The 12,737-nt window shown below is 39.0% G+C and overlaps 1 protein-coding gene across 1 annotated transcript; it reads left to right on the top strand.

Annotated features, from left to right (window-relative positions):
• The first annotated feature begins 660 nt into the window (after window positions 1-660).
• Window positions 661-12,090, top strand: fbxl5 (F-box and leucine-rich repeat protein 5). Its single transcript, XM_037770215.1, has 11 exons — window positions 661-815; window positions 2,250-2,465; window positions 3,337-3,432; window positions 3,637-3,832; window positions 5,181-5,366; window positions 5,509-5,634; window positions 6,765-6,919; window positions 7,019-7,101; window positions 7,210-7,944; window positions 9,715-9,863; window positions 11,009-12,090. Exons 1-11 carry the CDS (start codon window positions 732-734, stop codon window positions 11,083-11,085), a joined length of 2,103 nt encoding a protein of 700 aa, XP_037626143.1. The 5' UTR covers window positions 661-731; the 3' UTR covers window positions 11,086-12,090.
• Window positions 12,091-12,737: the final 647 nt, after the last annotated feature.

Below are 12,737 nucleotides of genomic sequence, written 5' to 3' on the forward strand. Positions count from 1 at the left end.
GTCACCTTCCTTCAGTTTTGAAGGTTTTATTTACTAAAGCAGTTCAAAACATTTTTGCTGATCTGGGAGCGTATATTTCCTCGAGTCACAGTGAAATATTTATAGTCAAGTATGAACCTGAAAATGAGCACGCAGTGGGACCTTTTCCGTGTATGAGTGTGTGTATATTTGCAACTGATAAATAGACAGAAGAGAGAGGGAAGACTGAGCAAATAATAATAATAAAATACATAATAATGTTCTAATAACAATAATGATAATAAAAATACATATACTAGTAATAATAATTATTGTTATTTTAAATAAGTCGGCATCTCTTGGTCACCTTCCATGGCTTTAGTTTTCAATTTCAATACATTTTCTAAAGTTTGCTGATCTGGGAGCGTGTATCTCCTCCAGTCACAATGAAATATTGATATAATATTTTATTATAACACTGACTCCAGATCAGTGTTTACTGACCCTCTGTGGTCACATGACCTGTTCTCTGGTTGATCGTCTCTGCGGCTGCGCAGTGAGCACTAGATGAGATCGTTCTGCGGCTGCGCAGTGAGCACTAGATGAGATCGTTCTGCGGCTGCGCAGTGAGCTCTAGATGAGATCGTTCTGCGGCTGCGCAGTGAGCTCTAGATGAGATCGTTCTGCGGCTGCGCAGTGGGCTCTAGATGAGCTCGTTCTGCGGCTGCGCAGTGAGCTCTAGCTGATGACGCAGTGAGCCTCAGACAGTAGAGATGGCTCCCTTCCCGGACGAGGTGGATGTGTTTACTGGACCTCACTGGAGGATGAAGCAGCTGGTGGGCCTCTACTGCGAGAAGGTGCGTTTAGATAACTCTCTATCGTTAATGTGGAGGTTTAAAACAGGAATATATGAAGCTGTGTGACCAACAGGACGGCTGAAGGCGAGCTAGCACCACAGCTAGCATGTAGCTGTTAGCATGCTGTTAGCATGCTGTTAGCATGAACTCTCTGAGGATGTTTAGCAGCTTTTCGTGGTTCCTCTTATAAAGTTAGAGGTTCATGGAGGTGTTTGCTGAACCAGCATGTTGAAGCACGTGTTGAGAAGCTGTTGATGAACTTTAAAGAACCTCTAGCTACACATGCTAATGCTATGCTAACAGGTTTAACTCATGTATAGATGTGTTGTTATGCAACACGGTGTAAGCTTCCTCTAATGTTCCCTGCTGCTGCATCCCCAACACCTCCTCTGCTTTCATTACAGATTACTATTACACGATGTTTACGTAGTTTACTGTTGTAATGTAACTTACTTATCACCTGTCACTGTCAATATACACCCCACACGTTGTGTATATACAGTTTATAGACATCTATACATGATGTACCATCCAGTCCATTCACTATTTATTTCTTTGCACTATTTGTATTGTTTACTACTTTTACATAACACTTGCTTTGTATATAGACGTTTTATTTTATATTTATATACACCTATTTTTATACTTATATATATATATATACTCCTATTTTTATACTTATATATACACACCTATTTTTATACTTATATATATGTATATATATATATATATATACATATATATACTCCTATTTTTATACTTATATATACACACCTATTTTTATACATATATATATATATATATGTGTATATATATATATATATGTGTATGTATATATATATATATATATATATATATATGTATATATATATATATACCTATTTTTATACTTATATATACACACCTATTTTTATACATATATATATATATATATATATGTATATATATATATATACCTATTTTTATACTTATATATACACACCTATTTTTATACTTATATATATATATATATATATACACCTATTTTTATACATATATATATATATATACACCTATTTTTATACTTATACATATATATATATATATATATATATATATAACTACCTACCTACCTATTTTTATATATATATACATACACACACACCTATTTTTTCACATGGGTACATACTAATCCTGTCTATTTACCTTTTATTTGTTCAGCATTGTTGTCCTTGTTCCTAGGTGTTATTTCTATATCTGTGTACATTGAGAACAATGCAAAAAAAACAGTCAAAATCCTTGTATGTGTAGCTACATACTTATCCAATATAGGTGATTCTGATAATGCACGACGGGTGTACTAAGGATTTTATTTATTGCATGGATGTCTGTAGTATAAACATAAATGACATTACATTTCATAATAAATGAGTTATTCTTTGTTTTTTTCCACAGCTGTCCAAAACCAACTTCTCCAACAACAATGATTTCCGCTCATTTCTTCAGTCGCTGTGCGCCACCTTTAAGGAGTTCAAGATGCACGAACAGATTGAGAACGAGTACATCATCGGCCTGCTGCAGCAGCGCTGCTGCACCGTGTACAACGTGCACTCTGACAACAAGCTCTCGGAGATGTTGTCTCTCTTTGAAAAAGGGCTGCACAACGTTAAGGTAAATATAGATGCTTTACACATAGATGTTTTTACACCTATAGGCTTTACTTGAAGGGAAAACAACATACATGCGTTCTGCAGAGCTCAGCTGATAGTTGATGCTCAATGGTGGGGTAACACTCTGTCATTAGAATAACTATTATTTTAGCCACACAAAGATTGCAGCATCAACAACAACATCACAATTATTATTTTTCATATATACATTTTAAATGTACAGATGGGAAATAGTATATTTAGTATAATTTATTTTAAAGCCTGTTTACAATTTGTAGCATCCATTTTTTATAAAACTAGCAAAAACCCAAGTTTTTGTCACTGTTGTATGGGGTTTCAAACGTTTTATTTTATTTCTTCGGTAAAGGCCAGATGCAGAAAGAAGTGGGCTGAATTGTATAATAAAGGCAGGGTTGTTTTTGTGATTTGCTTAACAAGAAAGAAGAAGTATTGTTCTCTCTCAAGCTATGGGCAAACCAATAGAATGGGCTTTCCAGAATGATGCAATTGTGTAAATCTTAATATCCGCTCTGCCTACGTCAGTTTGTAAAACACAAAGGAACATCCTGTATCTTTGGATGGAGATTACAAACACTGCCTTAGGGGAAAGATGTTTGTCTTGACATGAATAATACTGTGCTGAGATTTTTTTTTATGGTTAGAGGACCTTATTTTGACTTTTCCTCAGTTGTTAAAGAAACATTGCAGAATATTAGGTCTGAGAAGTTTATAAATCATAATAGGTATGTGTAATAATCTAGCGGGTCTAGTTATGAAAATAATGAAGATGTTGTAGCCCGGATTGTAAAGAAGAACTGCCATGTTTTGGTTTTAAGAGACTCCATGAATTAACAATTGTTATGTGTTTTTAGAATGAATATGAGCAGCTTAACTATGCCCGGCAGCTGAAGGAGAGACTAGAAGCTTTCACACAAGACTTTCTGCCCCACATGAAGGAAGAAGAAGAGGTATAAGATGTTAAAATTCCTTTTTCTTGTTATTATAACATATATTTTAATTCATTGATTCCCCCAAAGAATGGGTAAGACTAAATTGTGTTCCTAAACAACAAAGAAAAAAAAGCATTAAAAAAAGCTAAGGAAACATATTGCTCATATCCCAGCGAACTGCACTGTTGCAAGCTGTTTATAAACTAAGGAGATTCGTTGCAGGTGTTTCAGCCTATGCTTATGCAGTACTTCACCTACGAGGAGCTCAAGGACATCAAGAAACAGGTGATAGCGCAACACTGCAGCCAACACCAAGGGGACTGTGCCGCTGAGGTGTTGAAGGGCTTCAGCTTGTGGAGCCAGGCGGAGGAGCTGCAAAAAGCCTTTAAATATGCCGACCACGAGAAGACGGATTACGGTTAGTGAATAAAATATATTCCTAAATGTTAAAACTAGTTTTTATGCAAACACACTAGAAGCCACAAGTAATTAGAAGAAATGGTTCATGTTTCTCATACCTGGAGCGAGGTTAAGTGGTTCAGTATTCAATATACCGGTCACAGCATGTACGTGAATGACTAGTTCTCTCAGTATTTCTGTGTACAGCAGACGCCGGAGGGGAAAGTCACAAGTCTGTACACTTTTCAAATATAGGGAGGTACATAGCTAAGTTTGTCACACTGTTGTGGCACTGAAAATTAATGACACATTTGATGCTTAATTGTGTAATTTAAAACTAGAGTCGGTAATCTTTAGAAACTAACAAGAGTGCGCTAGATTTTTTAAAATGATTCAACCTTAAAACCTAACTCAGTGTTGCCAACTGTTTTCCAATGAAAGTAGCTAGCAGCACTAGCTCCAAAAGTCCCTAAATCTGGAGAGAAAATCGCCAACTTGGCAACACTGACAGTCCGTTGCTTCAGGCCTCCCTCCAAAGACACTCCACCAAAATTATAATCAAGAAAGTAAACAAGCTAGCAGTTTGTGGAAGACTCCGATGGCACGCAATGAGGTCGCAGGCAGGTAGTTCTACAGGCAGGTAGCCCGAATGATTGGACGGGCTTATAACAGTCCTTCGACAGCCACGGGTACCAGATTCCTTCTTTATTTTTCAGAGCATTTGATTTATTGATTGCTGTCGGGATGTAATGAGAATTTAAACAACTATAACAAAAATGTGTTTTTGAAGAAGGTTACCAACTCTAGCTTTAACAAGTAAAAATACCAAATGTGGAAGAGCCAGTTTAATCTAAAATGTGAAAACCTGTTCTATCACTTTGGGTTCTGGTTATTTGTGATGGGCATTTCTAATATTTGAGTCATTTATAAACAAAAGAAACGAAAGAAAAATCAAGTAGATTGTATTGTCCAGCACTTGTTATGCAATAGGCTTTTTTTCACAGCAGACATTTTGACTTGTCATAGAGAAATACAGATCTTACTAATAACAAAAACAATGGCTCCGTCCTATTCAAGTGTCCTACTAAGCCGTGACAGTGAGTCAGCATGTACCACAGCAGGACCTTGAAACAGAGCCAGCTAAAGTGGAATTCAGCTGTCAGGAATTGTATTATTTACACCTGTGCTTTTCCTACTGTGAAATGTCAAAGTGTCTTCTGTGAAAAAGGCCGACGTCTGTCTGAACAATGCCATATTTAACTATTTAAGTCATTAGTTTCGTGAAAGGATAAATTGGCGTTTGTAAAAAGGTGCATTTCATAATTTTGGTATTTGAGTCGATAATGCTGTTTTGTCTTTTTCCTCAGAACTGGAAAAGAACAGGAATTCTTCAACCCACATCTCCCAGCTTCCTACAGAAATCATGCTGAGGCTGTTCCACTATTTGGGCCCTGAAGATCTGTGTCGCTGCAGTCAAGTGTGCAGCTCTTGGTCGGAGCTGACCAAGACCGGCTCTCTGTGGAGGCATCTCTACCCCGTTCACTGGGCCAGAGGTAGGCTGCTAGTAGCTGGTGGTTACCTCAGGGAACAAAACATTGTTTACTAAGCTTAATTTTCTCTGTAAACAAACACTTAATTGTATTAAGTATGTATAGTGGTACACTGCTGATAAATGTTTGTGTCTCTATAATGTAGGTGATTATTATAGTGGCCCACCCGGGGATCTGGACCAGGACCCAGATGAGGATTGGGTGAAGAGTCGGCAGAATGAGGGTCGGGCCTATCAGGAATGGGATGAGGATGCTGATGTTGATGAGTCTGGTAAGCTAAGAACTATGGTGTAATCGGGAATGTTCTATTGCTATTTTCAAACCCCTTCAACCTGCCTTTGGCAAGCTTTTAAATTCAAATTAGATGAGATAAAACTTATCTTAATTTAGTAGCTTGCCAAAAAAATGTCAGTGAGTGCCCTTAAAAACACGATGAGCACTGTTTTTAATGCTCTAAAGTGTGAGATAATCAAGTATTTGTTTACACTGGTCAGCTGTAAAAGAGGCTCTATGTCATAAACAGATTATGCACCTAGAAAGTCGACTAAAATATATCTCCATTAACACTTGTATCAAAAAGCATGGGCTGGGTTGTTCTGACATTTCCATTATTTGGTTATCATGTTGATATAAGATAATAAAAGTATAGTGTGAGAAAATCTCAATGTGTTTGCCCAAGGTCCTCTGGCAGGACGCTCCACATTCGCTCATATGCTCTTGTGGTGAATTCAGTCACCTTTTTAAAGCCGTTTCTCACCAGTAGGAATACAGAAAATCCACATGCAGATTTTCTCTGTGTGTCTCGTACAATATTGAATGTTGAGACACTAAATTGATAAGACGTTCCCACATCTTGGCAGCAAGATTGCTTTTTTTTTAATTGAAAAAAATATTCATATGACATTGCAGACATGTTCTCAACATAATAGTTCAGAAAAACAAGGATATTAATTTAAAGAAATAAACAGAAATAAAAATCATAATTTAAATAATAGAATTTGGATGAGTTAACTTACAAAATTTAAAATTATCAGGGAAAAACAGCATACATTATTCTTCGTTAAAGACTTGAGCTACACCTGGCGGTATGACATCATTTGGAACAAAGGATTTCATTGGTCAAACATATATTTCCCCAGGCGGAAATCCGCTGAAATCGATTTCCATCAGAATATTTTTTTCCCGCACAAATGTTCCGCATGGGTGTGCAAGCGTTCATAAGAACCCATGAAATCAGTTTTTATTAATTTCTGTGCAAGTTTTTCTGGACGTAAATCCGTGCTTGGTGTGAAACGGCTTTAATTCACCTTCTTTTCTGGCTGCACTCTGACATAAAGGTAGTAAACACGCCTGCACGGTAGCGTAACATGTCATGCATGTTCTTGTTGATTATCTCTTCAGATGTGTCGGGACATAAGCAGGGCTCCCTGGCGATTGACACTGCTCAGCGAGAGAAGAGGCTTCTTAACGGGATGATCCACAACCTCCTGCCAGCTGTGGGTCCGTCTGTCAAGTCCATTGTTCTGGCATACAGTTCTACCGTCTCCAGTAAAATGGTGTGCAGCGCAAAATCTTTGTTTTGACTGTAATCGTACGACACCTGATTATAAAGATTGTGTCAAGTCTGAACTGTCATACTTTTGTCCTCCTTTCAGGTGCGCCAGATCCTCAGTCTCTGCCCCAATATTAGTCACCTGGACCTGACCCAGACTGATGTTACAGACTGTGCATTTGACAGGTAAATATTAAAAGTCATCACTAAAATAACCATGTCATTTACTCTGGTCAGTTCTTTTTTATATAGAGGAAACTCATTACTCTGTTCTTGCTGTCCTCCCTCTTTCAGCTGGTCGTCTCTCGGAGCTTGTCTCTATCTGGAGCACCTGGATCTGTCGGGTTGCGAGAAGATTACTGATCACACCATGAAGAAGCTGTCCGTCGGGCTGGGTGACCTCATGTCCTCCACCTGCTTTGACAAGCGTTCAGACCGACGAGCCAAGCTTCTCAAAAGTTCCCCGATACCCATCACGCTCATGGAAGAGAGAAACCTGCATTCAATGGGGCGGAAGCGGCAGGCCATCATTTTCAAGCCGGTGACTGGCCGTTGGGGCGCCGCCTGCACCCCCACGCAAGTCTGGGTCCTGGACTCCTCGGATCTGGCTGATATTGAAGATACTGCAGAGTGGAGCCGTCGTGGCGGGCTGTCTCTTCCTGAAGCAGAAAGCTTCGTAGAGACACAGCTCGTGGGAAGCTCGTGCTGCTGCAGGAGGAGTAGGAGGCGTGGGCACAGGACTGGCCCGAACGCCTCCTATTTGCATCAGCAGTACGCCATGTCTGGGGAAATGTTTTGTGGTCACTCCACCTGCTGCACTAGTGACATGGCCCTCAGGACTTTTTCTGGGCCTCAGTGCGAGTCGGGCACCACCAGAAGCAGCACTGCAGAGTTTCGGACTAAATGCTCCTCATTTGGGGGCCTGCAGTGCCCGGAGCGTGAACACAGGACTGACCCGTCAGAGGCTAAACGCCCACTGAGATTTCTCAGTCTCTCTGGATGTTATCAAGTCACAGATTTGGGATTGAGGTAAAGATCATGCATTGCTGTTTTTCAAACAAATACACTCCTTTTACACCTGAAATGGCATCATTTCACATACAAACCTGTAGGGATGTCACGAGAACCAATACATCGGTACCAAGTCGATACCAAAACTTGATAGTACTCGTTTTTCTACGGTACCGCGGGTGCTGAAGGTACTGGTGGGCTTGAGAATAACGGCATCCCATTGTCCCAGGGCCGATAGAAAATGTGCTTGGCTCCAGTGGGCTACCTCCGGGTCTGAGAAGTGAAGCCAATGCTGAAGTGCCTTAAACCTGCATTCTCTCTAACAGCAAGCAGGGGGCGACTCCTCTGGTTGCTAAAAGAAGTCTGATTGTATAGAAGTCTATGAGAAAATGAGCCTACTTCTCACTTGATTAATTACCTCCGTAAACATTGTAAACGTGAGTTTATGGTCTCAATCGCTAGTTTCAAGTCTTCTTCAATACAGCATGATGTTTATTTAGTAAATTATGGTCCCATTTAGAGTCAGATAGACCATAAAGCAGGGGATGCTTTAGGGCGGGGCTACCTTGTGATTGACAGGTCGCTACCACGGCGTTGTCCGTGTTTTAGTCTTAAAACTTTAACCCTTTCACAGTGTGTTTTCACTTCATCAAAATTAATTATAACATTTTGGTCGCCTGAAAATGTCTTATTCAGCGTTCAGTTGTACTTAGCTCCACCCTCTCGTGTCACTTCTGGTTGCAAAAAAACACGATGGTGACGACCAAAATGCCGAACTCGAGGCTTCAAAATTGTAGTCCACAAACCAATGGGTGACGTCCCGATGACTACGTACACTTCTTATATACAGTCTATGGTTGGGACGCAGTAAACTCACTATTGACGCGTCCAGGGGATCCACCCTATTTTTTCCCCGATAGTGCTAAATTGTGAACAACAAATCCATGTAGAAATCAGCATGACGAGAGCTAGTTAACGTTAGCCGCTGCTAAGCAGCACAGTCCTACACGGAGCTAGCGGTAATGCTAACGTTATGATGTGTTCAAAAGTCATATTGTAAAATGTAGTTTTTGGCGAGAAACTTGAATAAATCCAGTTGTTTGAAGGAGATATTTTCACAGCAATATGAAATAGATAAAAGAGAGGGAATTATGACCTGTTTAACTTTACCTAACAAAAAACAGTATGATGTTGAAGTACATGGGATTTACTGTTTTACTTTTTCATTTTTAACGTGGTATCGAGAATCATGGAATTTCACTAGTATTAGTATTGACTTATAAATTTCTGGTATCGTGACATCCCTACAAACCTGGGTTTATACGAGAGGTTAGTGTCTTCAGAAAATGATGTGATGCTGAGATACTGATGATGAGATCAACGAGTCATCTTCGATCAGCTGAAAAATACCACAATGTTTTGTCAGGTTGCAGCTACAAAACAACATTTAGTGGTACGTGTAGTTATTTCCAGTGCAAGCTGAAAGCAGAAGATGGTGTAATAACTCGTGTGGGTGCTGTCATTTGTGCAAACACTCCGCCACTTATCTTGGTAAACTAATACTTGGTGTAAGTGTTGATTCACAACATGGCTAAATATAATAGAAAGGTATAAATGCAGGTGTGCTCATCAAGTTATCATTACCATTAAAGACGTGGTGCATTACATTTGCTATAGTCAACAGTTTTGCCTTTTATTAGGTTAAGACTGGATTATCAGTGTTCATGTAGACGTTCCCACTGCTCACGTTGCTGTACCTGTAACGAGGCGTGGCTGTGTGTGTTTCAGGGCTCTGTCGCAGCGTGGAGGGCTTCCTTTCCTGGAGCATCTCAACCTGTCTGGCTGCCTCTTCATCACTGAGGTGGGGCTGCAGGAGCTGGTGTCAGCCTGTCCTTCCCTCAATGATGAGCACTTCTATTACTGCGACAACATTGACGGTAACAAGTGAAACTGTTAGGGGTCCTTTTCCCTCTGAAACACAAAATGCTAGTACAAGTACATGCCAGTAAGGTGCTTTGGAAATCGGCTGTTATGTTAAAGGGCGGGTCCATTATTTTCTTTTTTTGTTAGGTTTTTATATCATCCTGTATTTTCCCAGTGGTGTTCCATTCAACATTCAAATTTTGGCATCAAGATGTTATATTTCCAAACCCTTCTTGAAACCTTTTCCCAGGTGACCTAACGTAGGTTTTAGCTTGACGATGCTGCTACATGTACAGTATGTAGGATGTATATATACATCTTTATAGTCAGTGTATTAACGTTACATTCAGTAACTTAGATGGCTGTCGGCGTGCTCCCAGTTTGGAGAAGCAGACAGGAGTACCGGCACGGAAGCTAAGCAATGTACTGCTGTGGACGCCACGTTAGTTCAGATCAGAAAGTCACACAATAACACAAACTAACTAACCGATCGAGGCAGCGGTAGACCAGCTCCTCCTGTGTTCTGAGAGGTCAAATTACTGTTTTTGTGAATGGAGTCTGGTGGCTTTGAAGACAGCGCTTTAGCAGCTTCAGTTTCCCGTCAGAAAGGGCTGTCTGACAGCGGGGTAAAGCGGTGAAAATATTCTAAATATAGCGTACACTTAAACTGATCGTCCACAGCCATTTTACCTTGCCGTCAGACAGCCTTTTCTCACGGGGAACTGAAGCTGTTATATCGCTCCCTTGAAAGCCACTAGACTCCATTCACAAAAACAGTAATTTTACCTCGTAGAATGTAGGAATACTATGCATGATGGATGATCATGTATAGATGGACCCGCCCTTTAAACTTTGTGAATGTGTCATGGTGAATGTAGAAGGTTTTGTGATTATGTGTGGCAACAGTGACAAACATGACTAACCCCACCTGCATAGCATGTGTCCTAGTGTAAGTAACAGGTGCCCCCTAGGTGGAAGGTAAGTAGGCATTACAGTAGCCAGTATGATGCTGCCAGTATTCACTGCATTTTATTTATTTGAAATATAATGATTCATTTTTAAAGTATTGGTGTAGATTGTGTATGTAAGGGTTAAGCTTTTTCATTTGTCCTATGTTATGTAGTTCAGTGGGTGACCACTGTGCGGTGTTTTTCTCCAGGTCCTCACGCAGACACGGCCAGCGGCTGCCAGAACCTGCAGTGTGGTTTCAGAGCCTGTTGTCGCTCCGGAGAGTGAATCCTGCCAAGCAACACTCTCCTAAAAAATGTCACGTCTCCTTTTTATTGCACTTTATCCTGGGAATACCGGTTGCTGTATTTTTGTGTCACTTCAAAAATGTTTCTGGATGAAACTGTAATTTTTTTTTTTCGTTGCTCCTGTTATTTCCATTTCCATCTATATTAAATGGAAGTAAAAAAATCTTTTAGAAAAGGAAAACACAAAGGGGTGATGATGGATTTGAAGTGTCTAAAAAATGTAAATTCGGGTTCCTTTTTTTGGTTTTGAAAAATAAAAAAAAACCTAGAGAAGCGTAAACACCAAGTACTTTGTGTTTTCTGTAGTTAAACCATGTTTCTTTTGTCACATAAACTGATTTATATAAGTCTCCTTCTCCCCCTGCTGTGTTTAGTTGATCCATTTATAATCAGCATAGTGTCGACTGACATCATCAGCATCAGTTAAACAAGCTTTGTCAGTTATTGGAGAGTGGAAATGTGAATTACTCGCTGCTCCCTTTTTAGATTGAAGCTTTCATGTTGTTGACGGTTACAGGTCAGAATTAATATCCTTACCTTGATGTTCAGCTCACAGCAACCATTAAATCACTGAGACACCAGTAAAGGATGTACAGACATGATGTCGCAGTGTAGTCTTAAACCATTTTGTGATACCAGATGTTCACAGTCACCGAATCAAGCTTTCGGCATTCATATTTCTTTATGCACTCCAATATCGTGGGTTAAAAAAAAATGGACCAATGTTCATACGAGAGTGATTTTAACATGCAGCCCAACGCTGAGGAGGGATTAAGATTGATTACCCTCAGACTGGGAGAAGCCTACCGTGTGCTGTTTTCAGTAGATTGTACTTCATCTTTAATCATTCTGCAGCTTGTTCAAAAGTCTTGCATGAGGAGTTCTATTGGAAATTCATATTAAACAGAACAATAAAAAGTATCTTGGGGTTAAAGGCTCTGTTGTTGGTCATTTTTATTATTTTTGTGAACATAATAAAAAAATTTAAAAAGCTTGCAAGTGTGACATTTTAGTGTCTCAGGTCGCACAACAAAAAAAACATTTATAAATAAAAGATTAATAAAAACATCAGCATGTTCACTTATTTAATCTATTTTATTCATACTTTATTGTTTTTATTTTCTATGTTAAGGTAGTATTTCTTTCTTAGATATTTACATTTGTGTTCTTGTCTCTGTTGTGAATTAAATTTCAAGAGAAGTTAACACTGAATATTGTTTTTCACAAGATCCTAATGGTCTCCTGTTAGCCATTAGTAATTAGTCAAGTAAATGTTTACAGTATTTTTTGGCAAATAATTACCAAAACATTGTTGTTTATTTATCATATGCACAAGTACAACAATTACAAAAGCAATCGTTGGAAAATCCTGCAATGCTAATTAAATATGTATTAAAAAAAAGAAAAATAAGATCACGTAAAGTAAAAACAAAATGAGAAAAAGTTAAAATAAGCGATAAAATATAACATAAATGAAATATAAAATAAAGTAATATAAACTAGAAAATGCATTTCCTGCTGAAAATGCGTGGGAATGCTGACAGCTGAAATTTATTGCAAAGCATTGCTGAAAATGCAGAAATGTGAAATGACTTGCCTAAAAATGTTGAAGCTCAAATGCATTGAACTGCA

This window comes from Sebastes umbrosus, chromosome 5 (assembly GCF_015220745.1).
Source record: "Sebastes umbrosus isolate fSebUmb1 chromosome 5, fSebUmb1.pri, whole genome shotgun sequence".
NCBI classification, from domain to species: Eukaryota; Metazoa; Chordata; class Actinopteri; order Perciformes; family Sebastidae; genus Sebastes; species Sebastes umbrosus.